General features: G+C 39.3%; 2 protein-coding genes across 5 annotated transcripts in view; one reads left to right on the plus strand and one right to left on the minus strand.

The window, feature by feature from the left end:
• Positions 1 to 8313, minus strand: part of ncoa1 (nuclear receptor coactivator 1) — a 49482-nt gene extending 41169 nt beyond the window's left edge. For 2 of the 3 annotated variants that reach the window (XM_066705022.1, XM_066704987.1), the window contains exons 1-2: positions 7944 to 8313; positions 274 to 436 (exon numbers count right to left, since the gene is read on the minus strand). The gene's annotated coding sequence lies outside the window, so the exon portion shown is untranslated. The remainder of the gene's footprint in view (positions 1 to 273; positions 437 to 7943) is intronic. The other variant, XM_066705004.1, reaches the window with a different exon arrangement.
• A 2803-nt stretch (positions 8314 to 11116) lies between these two features.
• Positions 11117 to 15747, plus strand: rpl7l1 (ribosomal protein L7-like 1). 2 transcript variants are annotated; one of them, XM_066705111.1, is made up of 7 exons: positions 11117 to 11212; positions 12257 to 12365; positions 12665 to 12828; positions 13147 to 13284; positions 13942 to 14051; positions 14430 to 14666; positions 15006 to 15747. In XM_066705111.1, exons 1-6 carry the CDS (start codon positions 11199 to 11201, stop codon positions 14636 to 14638), a joined length of 744 nt encoding a protein of 247 aa, XP_066561208.1. In that variant the 5' UTR covers positions 11117 to 11198; the 3' UTR covers positions 14639 to 14666; positions 15006 to 15747. The 2 variants fall into 2 exon arrangements, with proteins under 2 accessions (XP_066561208.1, XP_066561199.1); XM_066705102.1 differs by lacking the exon at positions 11117 to 11212 and adding an exon at positions 11228 to 11269.
• Positions 15748 to 16215: the final 468 nt, after the last annotated feature.

Consider the following 16215-nt stretch of genomic DNA (forward strand, 5'->3'; position numbering starts at 1 on the left):
TTAAGTAAAAATGCAGAAATTGTTTCTTTGCATGGCTATTTATGATACAAGGTATTTTTAAAGTATGACACAGGATGATTGCCTCTCCTGGGATCACTCAACCTCTGCCTCTCGTTCACTTCATTCAGACAGTCGGTTAAGAGGAAGAACCCAGGCTACATGAAGGCTCAGAGGAGCATGCAGAAGTGGATTAAGCAGGAGCAGGACAAATGAAAAGGAAAACCACAGGTCTACGGTGACCGCACTTAAGAGGGCAGCCTTAGTAGTACTCACTTGACTAAGGCTCTAGGCAGACACTCATGTGGGGCTGTGGCTGAGTTCCTCTTTGAGGGAGGATGGGGACAGGGGGTGTCAGCTATAGTGCCATAGCCTTCCTTTCACTCAGCACTGCCCTGCTGAGAAAGACAGGAGAGGGGGGGCTGGAGCAGAGCAGCACCTAACGAGGGCAAAAACAACAGAAGAAAAGTGTTTTTGGGATTTTTCTGAAATAAAATACATTTCTGACATTCAAAAACATATCTTATCCAGAATTGCAGTGACCCACCCACACTGCATGATTCGTGATCATGTGAATCACTGGCAAGAAAATGGGAATGAATTAGCCAATAACCAGAATGAGTTACTGCATAAGTTAAAATGACATAGCTTCGTATCTGTTTTGAGTGTAGAGAGATGTGTTGTGTTTTCCTGTATTCCTTGCTGCCGTGTGTAAGCCTCTGGGGCAAGTGAGAATTTGTTCTGAATCAACCTATCTGCTCAAATAAAGGTTTAATACAATTCCTTAGGAACTGTATTGTTTAAGAAACTGCTTTAAATATGTGCACAGATAAAAACAAAGGGAATTTCATAGACAAATTAACAGGGACAATACTGAACAGACACCATTAATAACCAATGCTGAGAAACTGCTGCTCACAAAAAACAGCAGAGTTAGGCAGTGACAGAGTAACAAATGAATTATAATAAAGTAAATATTTTGTTGTTGCAACCTAATTGCTACAGTATGCTGTGGATATGCCTTGTAGAATGTGGTATCTGAAGCTCAGTGAATAATTTGGCTAGTTCAGTTCAATTATATTTTTTCAGAAAAAAAAACAAATTATGCATTGCCTTGTCTAGGTATCCAATAAAATACCATCTCGGTTTTTCAAACATTTTAATCAGTCTAATGCGATTGACACTCTGTTAGGACCAGTTACCTTTTCCATACCATCTCCCAGTCCAACTAGTTCAGGACCTTGGCCAGCACCAACTGACATCCCCCCGACCTATATGTCATTATTTAAAATGAGACACTTCACAGACCTTGATTAGATTAAATAAAAACAACATCAGGTAGCCCAAGACTAGTACTAATCTGAGTCTGTGAAACCAACACTGAATTCTGGAAATATTAGAAATACGGAAATGAACATGACACTTTGAAAGCAATGGTAATTACTGATTCAATCTCAGTTAAGTTCAACTCCACACATTGTTACATTTCACTGAAATTATTGAAAATATCAGTAATGTATATCAATATATCAATGAAAGGTGTGAGAGCTATACAGTATTCCTCAAGTAAACACATTTGCATATCCATAACACAATCACCAGAAACAACAAGTGTCCTGACTGTTCAACAGATTTCAGCTTGGTTTGTCACAAAAAAGATGAGCTTTAGATTAATGGATCACTCATAGCCATGTCTACCGATGCTCTGCTCATTGGCCTTTTTACATGAGCGTACATTTCTATGACACTGTGTAAGTATTCAGTCATGACATTCTGGCCCATATCCTCATTATCTACCAGAGTTGGGTACAATTCATAAACGGAATTGAAATTCTTTGGTCAATATAAATTCTGCTTGTGAATTGGAATTGGAATTGGAATTAAATATGTATGGGTGGAACTGGAATTAGAATTGACCAGATTGAATTGAGCTGGAATTGTAAAACTTAACTGACCCCAACTGTGTCTGAAGGTACCTTAATGTGAAAATGTCCCACATAAACACCACTATTCAGTAGATATTGGGCTGTTGTTAATGCTGTTGGAATGATAAGAAATTACACATGGTGGAATTGTTTTACTGATAATAATTCTTAAAAAACAAAAAACAGACAAAGGTTGGTCTCACATCTATGGAATATACTGAAGTATAAGAATTGTCATTTTACCTGTGGCTATCAGAAAACAAATGTTGAAATGAAGAAATGAAAACAACAGCACAAATAATAAACCTCTAACTTTTGCTATCCACAAGCAGTTTAGGCTTCTCAAGACTACAAAAGTAATCTCATAATAATCTATAACTAGAATTTCCTACTTCACGCTGTGTGTCAATACGTTAGCCACTTCAAAGAGGTTTCTGGTTAGGTTCCTTTTCCAAGAGAATCTGGTAATCATAGAATGATGAATACAGAATGAAGCCAGAAACAGAAAACAGCTTTAGGATACTAACACAAGGTCTTCATCATGTATATGTAAAAGTTATGCTTACAGACATCCTGTATAGTACAAAGAGGATTTGCCAATTTCACCTACCAATGGCAGAATGGGACACATGAAAACTATTTTATAACTAGATGAATACAAAATTGAAACTATATGACATTAATTGGCTTGGAATAAAAGAACAGTATGTGACTGCCTCACTAATGTATTTATTTTGTGCCTTTGTTCTTACTAACCCTTCTGCCAAAACAGAAAATGAAGATGGGACAAAATATAGATAAACAAACGCAGCTTGCTTGGATTACAATGGTAACATATTCATAAACATGAGGTGAACTTTATTCATTCTTGCACTGCACGGAGAACATAACATGCCCATCATGAATCTGCATTTTCAAAAACTTCAAATTAGGGAAGATAAATCACATTTTGTGAAGGTTGGGAAAAAAGTTTTTGGAAGCGAATGGTGAACTCCTTGTCCATAGGGTCGTGCCATATAGGACTACTAGAATGTGTACGGTACAATACAGGACAGCCTGCAGCATTCAATAGTGATTGATTAGTTCTGGAAATAACAGTTTAAAAAAGACTAGGTTTGTCAGAAAAAACCCATTGGGTGTGTTGAATGTTGTAGACATCACAATTTGTCAACTTCCTGGCTGCTAACTAAACAGAGACGATCTATAGGCCAGTTTTACAAATTAATTGTGCCTTGTTGTTTGACATGACTGGGTGCATCATTCACAGATGTTAAGAGATCACACCCACAAACACCCTAAAATGTTTTGAAGCACTCAGTTATTCACAGTCTGCCGGGGTTTCATGGCTCTACACTGTACATTACCAGCAGTTTAAACATACATTGGTAAAACCACAATATTTGTTATTCCAATAGAGCAATAAATGACACCTTTGGATCATTCAAATGTGCGTATCCCCCTTGTCCTTAATAAGAGTTTATTTGTTTATGGTAACTGGCAGTCACTGAGAATATTTGAATAGTTGTTTTTTCTTGTTTTAAACAAATAGCCTACGTCACATGCCATCTGTAACTCTAGAGGGCCCCAATGCTTCAGGTTTTATAAGTAACTTCAATCTGGGGCTAAAGATCTCATTAATCTTGACTAATTAAACCAATAATTGATCCAATGAAGTAATTAAGTTCTCAGTCAGAAGGATAACCAGAAGATCCCATAGCTCTCCAGGACCAGGACTGGCAATGTATGATCTACAATGTGCCCTGGGATATCTGACAAGCTGCGATATATTAGTCTTGCCTTATTGTGTAGATTCACACATTTTAATTCTAGAAGATTCAGAGGCTGCTTAACATTCATCAATCTTGCTTGCAGACTGCATGGAGAAAGCTGAGTGAAACAGCTGCAATTAGCAAATGTACTATTTTATGTACAACATTTTAAGATTGATTAGTTTGTTTTTAACTCTCTGATCACTACTCTAATTTGAGTATAAAAACTATTAGTGAAGGTACTGCATTAATTCTCATGCAAAAACAATAGCCTTTAACTGAATTATTATAAAATGCATGTTTGTCTTCGGGTGTTGTGAGAGGAAAGCAGACAGTAAAAACCTATGGACAGGAGGCCCATGTCTTTCCTGTCTTAGCCAAGCTACAGTGAGAATGGTGCAGCCAGTCTTCTTAGTCTCTTTCCCTGCCCCCATAGTCTCACAGTCTGCTGCACAAGCCAGTTTTTTTCCAGGGAGATGAAAATGTAGGTCAGCTCTCTGACGGCTAAAGCAGTCCAGCTGAGCACACCGCTCTGAGCAGCGGAAATGTGCAACTCACACGGCTAGACTGAGAACTACCCATCATACAACATTAACAAGAGCTCCAGCTTCTAGTACCTCTGCAAATCGCTAGCTTTTGGATAATGTATATTCTTCCTAGTCATAGATGAAGACACAGGTTTATGTACAAAACCATGACAACAGTGTATCTGTTACACTTTGACTAAGCAAGGGATTGAGACCTCAATGTGAGCATGCTCAAGGTTTGCTGAAAATTGATTGGAGTGCATAACAATCATGAGAAACCATGCTATCTTAAAGGGGCAGGTTTAACAGCAATTTTTACTGAAATAATATAATAAATCACTAGTCTAGAATGATACCACTAAAATGTATCATAGTTGATGTCAATGCAGCCTAAATGTTAGGTCATGGCTTACTGGGTACCTTGGTCTGACTGAATAAGTAACTGCTCAGTCTCACTCTAACCAAACAAAGTTATAAAAGAGGTACGAAATCAAGTAGTGCTACAACATTAAATAATAATATGGTTGCACCTGCCTTATTAAACAACACATTTAAATGTTTTCCATTACCTTGATAAGTATAATACTTACGCCTAGAATCAAATCTCATATATATATGATTGCATGTAAATTATCCCCACAATGCTTGAAAATACACTGCCAGTCTGACTGAAAGCTCCATAAACATACCATTATCAGTCAACACATAATCTGTCTTTTGACATTTAACCTTGTATATTGCTTCAAACATGATACAGCACAATGTATCAGCAATGATTTTGAGCCTTGCCTTGAATACTAACGTTTTCCCAGCTACTTCTACTGTGCTTCAATTACTACAAGCTGTTTAGCCGACCAAGTGAGGTGCACCTGGGAGCTGCTGAGATCTGCTCCTTTGCAGGTGCTGTCCAGCTCAGCTAGACCCCTCTCACACAGGAACATCAAAGAGCTCCGGAGGAAAAGGGTTGAGGCATCATACACTGTTCATGACACTATCCTGCCCTAAAGTCAATGCAAATGTTATAAATGTACATTATGCCATGTCACCTAAAACTCAAGTATGCTAGAAATAGTAAACACATATTCCTGCTTAACCACTTTTTTTTTCTTCACTTTGTACACAAAGGAAAACTGTAATAAGCACAACCTAAAGAGTACCAGGAAATCACAGGACTGAACAGCCTGAGAGAAAGATTCTACCAACCGCACAGTGCAGTGTAACAGGAAGTAAGATAAAAACCTTCTGAAGCTCTCCCCTTTACCTGCTGTAGGTTTAGTAGGAGGAGTCTGTACCAGGGCTTGTCATTTATGACTTAGGTATTACCATACTGTAGCTTAAAATAGCCTACTTACTGGAACACCTGAACTTCCATTTTTTATGATGAGTGAGGGATCGGCAAACATGGATGATTATTATGGAGAAATAAGTGTAGTTTGACCGAAGAAACTTATATTTAGACCAGGGGGGCGGCAAACTGTGGTCCTGGAGAGCCACAGTTTAGCAAGTTTTATAGGTCACCCTTAATCAATTGAAAAAGACTCAAAAACAAACCTAAGCTTTAAACTGATTTGGTGTATTATTTGCTCAGTCAGAAGCCAGCAAGTATGTTCCTGGAAAGCCAGTATGAACATGATTACATTCCAAATGCTGTCTCAGTAACATAACTGAACAAATGAACTACTCGGTGAGTGGCAAACATTCAACAATTTCCACTCTTTAGGACTGATGATTTCAGGCGGACAGAGAAAACACACTGAATTATGAGTAACAGAACCAAGAGGGCTGGCCAGCCATGATTGAGCCCATTGGAGATTACACTGAAAGCTGTTATAGAGACTTTTCACAGAAAGGAAACAGCAGTTTGGTGAAATGCGAGTGATGAAAATAATGAGGCACTTAAAAACCTAAGCATTGAGCCCCAAACCCTATTTAAACATATTGAGGATATGTGTACATAACACCCATGGCCTTGGTCCAGGTCCCAGGAGCAGGAGGAAAGACAACTCTGGGTGAAGCAGTAACATGCTTGGCTGTGAATAATATCATTTGATTTCCAATTCAGAGACACGTTATCAACAGCTGTTTACTTTGAAACTTAATACCTAAAAAAGATTACATAATGACACTCAAACTCTTTTCAAACAGTATGTGCAGGAAATTATTGACACTACTGGGTCAGGCTTCCCTTGGTCACCAGTCACTATATGGTCACCAAATAACATAACTGAAGAATCATTCAATTTCACCTCAGGTCTGCAAAAACAAAACTGTATCAGCTCCTTCAGTTGGACATGCTAACAGACAATTAACAGTGGATTTGTGTTAGAGCACCTTCTCATCCCAGGTAACACATAAGATATTCAGTAACAAATTAATACAATAAATTAAAAAATGAAGGAGGCAACTTAAAGTACTTGTTCCTCATCAAAGTGACTTGGAATTAATGTATCAGGATGCAACTCTACCATCAGTGGGGAAATCCTCAAAACAATGTAAATCTGATTGTGTAGTTAAATTATACTGTACATGGAACAATGTGATTTTTTCAAAAACTAGGGCACCTACATCCGCCTAGTTTCTTGCCCAACAGTGTGAAACTGCAGTCAATGACAAGAGTCTGATTAAATAAGAAAAATACATTATATTTGCTGATCTTTAAACGTTTTCAATCAATATTACCAAGATCATGTTATGTATAATTAAATATCACACATTTGTACCGTTGTCTGTATTCTGAAGTCAACCAGATGCTGTAAGAAAAATATTGTGAACTCCCCCCCTCTTGATACTAGTGAGCTCAGACATTGCCCGTCTAAAAATGAAAGCCCCGGATGTATAATATCAATTAATTACTTTATGCAGTGTTATATCAAATACCGTCAGTAAATTAAACTAAAAGCAACTAAAAGCTACTAAAGCTATAGATGTTCAGCGTTAGTTAAAATCTATGTCGCCAATTACTGATACAGCCACTAGTCTACATATAATATATAACCAGACGGGTTTGTTAAAGTTAAAATGGTGATGAAAGGATTACCCACCGATAATCACGCAAACACTGATCTAAATATGATTAATTAACACTTTTGCGCTTTGTGTGCATTGGATGGATGTGTCTGCATTCTGCGGATCTTTTGTAAGTCGTTACTATTGGTGGCATCACATTAACATTAAACCTTATTTTGTTTTGTCCTCTTTGTTTTATTGTATCTTGCATTCAATCAGTGTGTTACCAGTTCAAAAGATAGTGATCATATACAGAAGCACATACTGTTCACTACGTTAGCAGGGTCGTTTCGTACGGCAGCAGTTGCGTGCAGTATTATATAATACATTTTCCAGTAAAGCTGCACTACACGGCATGCTTCTAACAGTACACCGTATATCATTAAAAGCACCGACTATATTAAACTCTTGCAAACCTCTGAAAATGAATAATAACGCAAATACCTTGATAAATGCTGAATAACACACTATTGAAAAATCTATTGAAAATATTATTAAAACTATTGAGCAGATTATATTAATTCAATGTTCTAATTGCATAAGGTTCAAACTTGATTAAATGAACCAACAAAACAGTACGTATACAGACTGAATCAATAGTCTGTCTATTGCGAACAACAAGACATGGTTTCTATAGTTTTCGTGTCTTTTTCTGAGTCGGACGGATCAATGACAGCTGTTCTGTCAAAACACACGGACTGATTTTTTTCCCGTCTTACCTCTCTTTTCCCTTGTCGGTTTGCTTCCGTGATCCCCTTCACCACAATGAGGGGAAGCTGCATGAAGTAAGTTTGGATTATTTCATATGCAACCCGTCTGTCCGTCTTCACCAGCCGTCTTTTGCAAATATGTATTACTTATTCAAATCCGCTCTCCCAAATCCAAGTCGCCGTCGGTCACGATTTGCGATCCAGCCGGTATGTGTCTTGTACTGTGTTTGTGTAGGGCAGGCACTTTGACTCGGTGTTGGTTTTGCGTTACAAACGAGTGTGTTACTTAATTACTTTATTTCTAATTGTGTTGTTAATATTTGTGTATGTCTCGCTTGGGTCTCTCCCCTCCGCCATTTTCACCCTCCTACAAACAACAACAAACAGCACGGGCCCGCGCACGCACGCTGCGCTCAGGCGGGAGCGCGCCCGCACTGCGTCCCGGGTTCAGAAGAGCCCACCTTCACTGTGATAGGACGAGGTTTGGGACAATGGCGCCTCCCAGACACTACAACTCTTCAACTCTTCACCTTTCTGCCAAAAGCCGATTTGTGTTTTGAGGGGGGCGGTGCCCATAGCTATGTAAAAATATGAAAGCCTGAGCCAAACCAGGTTTTCTGACATTGCAAACTTGCCATTGACGATAACTAATTAAAAATAGAATATAAAGATGTTACAATACATTATGCACGATATACACTCACCTAAAGGATTATTAGGAACACCATACTAATACTGTGTTTGACCCCCTTTCGCCTTCAGAACTGCCTTAATTCTACGTGGCATTGATTCAACAAGGTGCTGAAAGCATTCTTTAGAAATGTTGGCCCATATTGATAGGATAGCATCTTGCAGTTGATGGAGATTTGTGGGATGCACATCCAGGGCACGAAGCTCCCGTTCCACCACATCCCAAAGATGCTCTATTGGGTTGAGATCTGGTGACTGTGGGGGCCAGTTTAGTACAGTGAACTCATTGTCATGTTCAAGAAAGCAATTTGAAATGATTCAACCTTTGTGACATGGTGCATTATCCTGCTGGAAGTAGCCATCAGAGGATGGGTACATGGTGGTCATAAAGGGATGGACATGGTCAGAAACAATGCTCAGGTAGGCCGTGGCATTTAAACGATGCCCAATTGGCACTAAGGGGCCTAAAGTGTGCCAAGAAAACATCCCCCACACCATTACACCACCACCACCAGCCTGCACAGTGGTAACAAGGCATGATGGATCCATGTTCTCATTCTGTTTACGCCAAATTCTGACTCTACCATCTGAATGTCTCAACAGAAATCGAGACTCATCAGACCAGGCAACATTTTTCCAGTCTTCAACTGTCCAATTTTGGTGAGCTTGTGCAAATTGTAGCCTCTTTTTCCTATTTGTAGTGGAGATGAGTGGTACCCGGTGGGGTCTTCTGCTGTTGTAGCCCATCCGCCTCAAGGTTGTACGTGTTGTGGCTTCACAAATGCTTTGCTGCATACCTCGGTTGTAACGAGTGGTTATTTCAGTCAAAGTTGCTCTTCTATCAGCTTGAATCAGTCGGCCCATTCTCCTCTGACCTCTAGCATCAACAAGGCATTTTCGCCCACAGGACTGCCGCATACTGGATGTTTTTCCCTTTTCACGCCATTCTTTGTAAACCCTAGAAATGGTTGTGCGTGAAAATCCCAGTAACTGAGCAGATTGTGAAATACTCAGACCGGCCCGTCTGGCACCAACAACCATGCCACGCTCAAAATTGCTTAAATCACCTTTCTTTCCCATTCAGACATTCAGTTTGGAGTTCAGGAGATTGTCTTGACCAGGACCACACCCCTAAATGCATTGAAGCAACTGCCATGTGATTGGTTGGTTAGATTATTGCATTAATGAGAAATTGAACAGGTGTTCCTAATAATCCTTTAGGTGAGTGTATTCGTGCTGGTAAATAAAAAAAAAAGTTGAAAGTTCAGGTTCAAACAGTCGATAGGGGACTGGGTAAAGACCCGAAATGCCAAAACAATGGAAAGATTTACAAAGATGTCTAAAACAGAAAAATGCTTATTCTGGGCTTTCAGAAACTTGTGTTTTAATTGAAAACAACAGCCAGCACTGTGGAGTAATGGTTAGGGCTCTGGACTCATAATAATGAACTTTAATACTAATAATAACAATAACAACACCAATAATAATAATAAATGTATACACATTTTCTACAATTTGTTAAACTGAACAGAATTTGTAAAGGTAATAGTGGCATTAAGGTGCAATAGTGCTACAACAATTTCATGCTGGGGAGCCATTTGTCGGACTGGGAAGAGACAACCAAATAAGTGTCCCCAATGCCACAAGTTTGTGTCTTAGATTGGGTTGTTAGCTTTCCAAAGGTTGCTTTCTAATATTGAAAAGACAACTCCCCCAAATCATCGTAGTCCTTTTTAATGTACAGTAGTTTTTTGCTGGAGAGTTATTTTTGGAACTGGAAACATACACCCAAAATAGTTTACATTATTTGTCCATTTGATCGATTGGCTTATTAGCGTTCCGAGGCATACCTTTCAGTTATTTAGACATCAATAATTCCCTTTTATACCTACATTTCAGTTCAATACAGCTCTACACAGTCTTTTAACACGGTAACCTTCTCCTCATCTAGAACCCATTTCAGGTTTTACCCAGCCCCCTTATAACACCATATCCACACTTGTGTTTGAACCTGAACTTTCAACTTTTTTTCCTCAAAAGTTTCAACTTTTCTCTCTCTCTCTCTCTCTCTCTCTCTCTCTCTCTCTCTCTCTCTCTCTCTATCTATCTATCTATATATATATATATATATATATATATATATATATATATATATATATATATATATTTATCTCTCTTAAGTGGCCCTAATGCTCTTCCGTAAAATATTCAATAAGATATCATGAAACATTTTTTATTCCTTCCTAGCACCTGTTTTCACTTTTTGAACACAAATGGTCAAACTGTGTGTCGTTTAGGGGACTGACAATTTAGCCTAAAATCTATGACTCCTCGTTTATTTTAGATAAAATTTGAACATAAATTAAGAATGTTCTATATTGTTTCTTATTTAGAAACAATATTGATTACCAGATACTGACGTTATCTCTGCTGTACGCGATATAGTTAAATCTACTATTATGTGCTGCGTTACAGAGCTTCGCGGAGTTCAGTGCAGGGTAAACACGTGGCGAACAGACTGGACTGGATAGATGACGTCATCTTAAAGCGACTGTTTGATGATCTTTTTTAAAGATGGCCGAATCAGAGTAAGTGATGTTTTATTCTATGTATATAAAATCTAAGTGCATCCTCCTTATGAACAGGTAGTTTTCAATTACATTTTTCAGAAAACGAAATATATATAGGCAACACTTTGTTTATATTCGCTTATTTCTGTAATGCGATGTTTAGGTTTTTTCTTCCAGAGAGTTTGTGATGTGTCTCCCATGCCGGAGAAATAAACACAGGTTGTCAGCACTGTTTTTTCGTAATTCGCATGCTGCTCATAAAAACGCGTTTAAACATGTCAACAATAATATAATTTCATTAAAAAACACCGACTACGTATACTGCCTTATCACGAAATAACTACAAATCGCTAATTTCCTTAGGGTAACATTGACGCGACAACTGTCCATTGAAAATAAATTGCACTGTAAACAGTTGTACTGTATTCTGTTTCACAGCTGCTTCATTGATTCGTGTTCTTAATAAAACATTGTGGTGGGATCTTGTTCTTGTCATACTGTGGCTGTGGGAAGGCCCATATAAACAACTCGAGTATCTATTACAACCCCCCTGGTTCAGCTTTTCTCTAAGTTTCTGGAGTTGCGTCGTGACGGAATTGAACTCGTGTCTTATTTCTTCTGATTTTCTCTCCTGCTCTTAAAGCCAACGTTGTTTTGTTCGAGAAACGTGCCAGATCCCCTACAGCTGGTGCGAGTGTGTTGTGATGTCGAGTTGGCTACCATTACTTAGTCTAACATGTGGAAAAATTTGCTCACCTGGTGGCCGCTTAAAATTGACAGTATAAAGAGTTCAACATATTACTGAAATGTATTGATGTGATTGAGCCAGTGGGGTTATCTATCCAAAGCAGTGGAATATAGTCATCCTGAAGGCGTCAGTTAATTCAGTTTTCATTTTAGTACTTACAACCCTTGTCCTGTCTGTTGAACCAGATGGTGAGGATGCTTTTCTCATTTTCAGTTTTATTTTTAATGGCATTCTGAGAAATCAGTGGGTCAGTTACTGTGGGTACTGATACTGATAACTCAAGATAATGTTTTAACTTTGTCCTTGTTCATCAGAGCAAAGAAGAAGATCACATTGGTTCCTGAGAACCTCCTAAAGAGGAGGAAGGCCTACCAGGCCATCAAAGCCACAGAGGCCAAGCGTGCTTTGTTGGAGAAGAGAAAGGTAAGGTTCCCCTGTGACTGCGTGGATGAAACGGTCAAATTGAAGTGTAAAGGATGACATTCAAAAGTTTTCTGCTGTATAACATTCAAAATGCAGAAGCTGGACATGTAAAGTACGGGTCTGAACATTAGAATAGCGCCAGCAGCCTTGTGTGAGAAACGTCTTTTTGAAAACCCTTTAATATATTTTAATTCTACAAGGAATGGCCACAAAAAAAACAATTATAATAATGGATATGGAATTACATATGTGTCGGAAGATGCTCTGTTTCCCTAAACCAGTGTCTGTCCCTCTCTCAGGTACAGCGAGGCCGACCCCTGAAGTTCAAGCGTTTAGAGGATTTCCTGTGGGAGAGCCGGCGGAAGCACCGTGATGAGACCCGGCTGAGGAGAACCAGCCATCGGCCTGCCCCCGTCCCCCAGCCTGGCAAAACGCGCCTGGCCTTTGCAGTACGCATCAGACAGTGAGTGTGCACTCCCTCTGACCCGACTCACTTCTGGTCTGCCTCCTTCACTTTCCCAGGGAGTGACATTCTAAATTGGCTAATTTACACAAAATCAAATAATGTTATATGCTGAAATGTTACTATGATCTACATAATGACTTTGAGTTGGGGCTTTTAGAGTCTGCATTTAGTTACAGTAAACCCCTACTGCAACACTGGGAAGCATTTAAACATCAAGTTTGAGATTGCTGTTGAAACTAACTTCTTTATTGTCTTTAATGCTAGTGATGAAGTTGTGTGTGTGATTCCTTTAACCATGCTGTTGCCTGTGTGCAGGATTAAGGGTGTCAGCCTCCATGTGCAGAAGGTGGTCCAGATGCTACGCCTTAGAAAGATCTTCAGTGGCGCCTTTGTTAAAATCAACAAGACATCCCTGCGCATGCTGAAGACTGTGGAGCCGTATGTGGCTTGGGGGTGAGTGAGGGCTTCTTCAGGGAGCTTGGCTTCAAATTTCCAAACTTTCGTCAGATGTAGTTTTCAGCCATCATTGGATTATTTTTTGAATGTATGCTTTATTAAAATGACTATATGAAATTCACAGTAACAGGGTTGTAGTAAAGAGTTTTAAAGTGATCTGTGAGTAGCTAATGTGACTAAGTAGCAACGGCAAATGGAACCTGGAATTGAACACTTCTCAGAACTGCAAGGGAGCATATGCGTCTGCTGCCATATTAGAGGCAGACATTCCCACAAGGGCTGTAGGTGTGTTTTTCTCTTTCTGCATCACCAAGGTCAGGGTTTTGAGACCATGCTCCCAGAGAGAGACATGATTAGTGTACATCAATAAAATAATGTTTTCCAGGTCTGATTGACCAGTGGAACCTAACCGTTAAACATGCTGTGGCTCTCCAGGTCCGGTGTTACAGGCAGACACCTGACTGTTCTGCTGCAGTCTGCTGCTGCTTCCCAGCAGGGGCCACTCTTAACCACACCGAGGTCTCTGCCGTTCACAGCAGGAACATATCCCCAGTCTGTAACAGTTATAAGAGAATTACTACACTGTCCTCTGATAATGCTGATTTTTTTTTTAAATGGTTTAGTTTAATTTAGTTTTTGTATTTCCCTCCACAGCTACCCGAATCTGAAATCTGTGCGGGAGTTGATCCTGAAGAGAGGACAGGCGAAGATCAACAATCGCAGAGTCCCTCTGACAGACAACACCATCATTGAGCAGCACATGGGTACGAATCTCATTTTCCAAGTGTCTGAAATGATGTATTCTATTGGGGACACCCAGAACCTGTTGTCACACCCAGCTCTCCTCATTTGAAAGTCTTGAGCCTGTTTTTATATGTGGTCTGAAGCACCCTCAGGTTAGGCTTGCTGTATGAAAGCATCAGCATTAATCATGAGAGAAGAGATGTATTGATATTTTATTCTTCATGTACTTTCATCCACATTATCATGGGTGACCTTTCAAATCAAACAACATTCTAATTAATAAACATACAGAATGGAAATGCTGTCATCTACACAGACTTTCGTCAACAGAGAGGAATTCTCTTGGGCGATGTAGGTGCTTTTGTGTGTCAAATTAATTTGTATGTGTCCCCCCTTAGGCAATCACGGGATTATCTGCCTGGAGGACTTGATCCACGAAATCTACTCTGTTGGGCCACATTTCAGACAAGCCAATGGTTTCATCTGGCCTTTCCACCTGTCTGTGGCCCGACACGCTGCCAAGGACAAGGCCGGTCTGCTCCGGGAGATCGGGGATCCAGGGCCCAGAGCAGAGGACATCAACAGAATAATCAGGCAACTCAACTGAGTGCTGTGTGCAGACGCTCGGACTTCAGGTGCGGTATTCTCCAGGGAGCTCAAGACAAACAGTGATATTAATGATAAAATATCCACGATAAAAAGGAATCTCAGGAAGTGATGTAGTTGGGGCCAGTATAGTTGTATGGTGTTCAGTGCTGTAGAAGATCAGACCTGACCTGTCTGCTATACCTGAATGCTTGAATTTTAGTGCTCAGTATTTGATAACAATGGTGTTTTATGATTTATTAATAGAAAATGTCATTAAAGGACTACATAGATGTTATGTTTATATATGTTATGTTATTTATATATGTATTAAAAAAGACTGTTTCCCATTGACTGATCATTGTTCCCCCATCTCTGTACCATTGCAGGGTACGGCGTGGGTTCCTGTTGTCCTGGTTTATGGGGCTGGGCTGTACTGTGTATGGCCCATACACACAGACTTTTTACCACTGAACCACATCTTGATACTCTGATTGTTGCCAGCACTCGAGTTTGAACCAGAATCTCTTATCAACTGCAGATGCTGCTGAACGCTGATTGAGCTCAACTGGAGTCATTTCCATTATGCTGGATGTCTCCTCAGTAGCACATGGGAATGCAGTTAGTTTGGCCTGACAACTGCTGTTACTTCTGGCATTGGGACTGAAAGGGCAGTATCCCTAATGCACACAGCACCTGGACAGTAATAGATCATCAGAGATCAGGGAGCAATGTGGTGCCAGATATTTAACATGTTGGTTTGTGTACACTGTTAATAAGCAGGCAAGAATTGTGATCCAAATCATTTGCTTTTTGTTTTCTGTTCCTGTGCCAACCAGTACAACTTATCACTGATAGTAACAGTACAGTTTAAACACCATTTCTGTTCTCTGATTTGTACACTTCCATACCATGCTGACCACTGAGACTTGACATACTAGTGGGCTACAATTAAAGTGTGAATTTGTGAATGGACTATTAATATATTTTGTGCATTATTAAAAAACATCACCAACACCCCCCCACATTTCTTTTTGTGTTGGGGTGAGGGGTGATATTGGAGGTTCCTTCATAGTCGGAAGGATAGTTTAAACTTGTCCTTACGGCCGAATAAACAAAAGCATACATTAATATCTATATGTTGGTTTGTTTTCTTTTCATCAAATTGTTCAAAAATGTTATTTGCTCTATACAAGAAAGCACATGTTTTTTTGTCCTTTCAGTGTTTCTCAGAACAGTTACAATCATCAGTAACAAATTATTCAACCATTGATATTGAAAATTCTATTTATGAAAGACTTTACTGCCTTGTCTGTTTCTCTAACACTATTATACGACCCAACCCCTGTTAAATCTAACCCCAGTGTTTGAAAACGTTGTTATATAAGTCATGCACCACAAATTATGGTTTGGATTATGGGTGTAACGGTATGATAACTGTCACAAACATATTATGGTATCATGGTGTATTGCTAATATTAGCAATTAAATTTTTAATGAAATATGTTCAATAAACACATTTCAGTTATAACCAATTCTTGAACTTTATTTTTGATATCTTCAACTTTATTTATCTTGAAATTTAGGACAACTCTTAAT

This window comes from Amia ocellicauda, chromosome 1 (genome assembly GCF_036373705.1).
Source record: "Amia ocellicauda isolate fAmiCal2 chromosome 1, fAmiCal2.hap1, whole genome shotgun sequence".
Classification (NCBI taxonomy): domain Eukaryota; kingdom Metazoa; phylum Chordata; class Actinopteri; order Amiiformes; family Amiidae; genus Amia; species Amia ocellicauda.

Excerpts from the sequence above, each read along its gene's own strand:
- rpl7l1 (XM_066705102.1), top strand. The coding sequence starts at position 11,232 with ATGTATATAAAATCTAAGTGCATCCTCCTTATGAACAG. Across the intron at positions 11,270-12,256 it reads TGCATCCTCCTTATGAACAG|AGCAAAGAAGAAGATCACAT; the intron begins GTAGTTTTCAAT and ends CTTGTTCATCAG. Across the intron at positions 13,285-13,941 it reads GAGCCGTATGTGGCTTGGGG|CTACCCGAATCTGAAATCTG; the intron begins GTGAGTGAGGGC and ends TTCCCTCCACAG.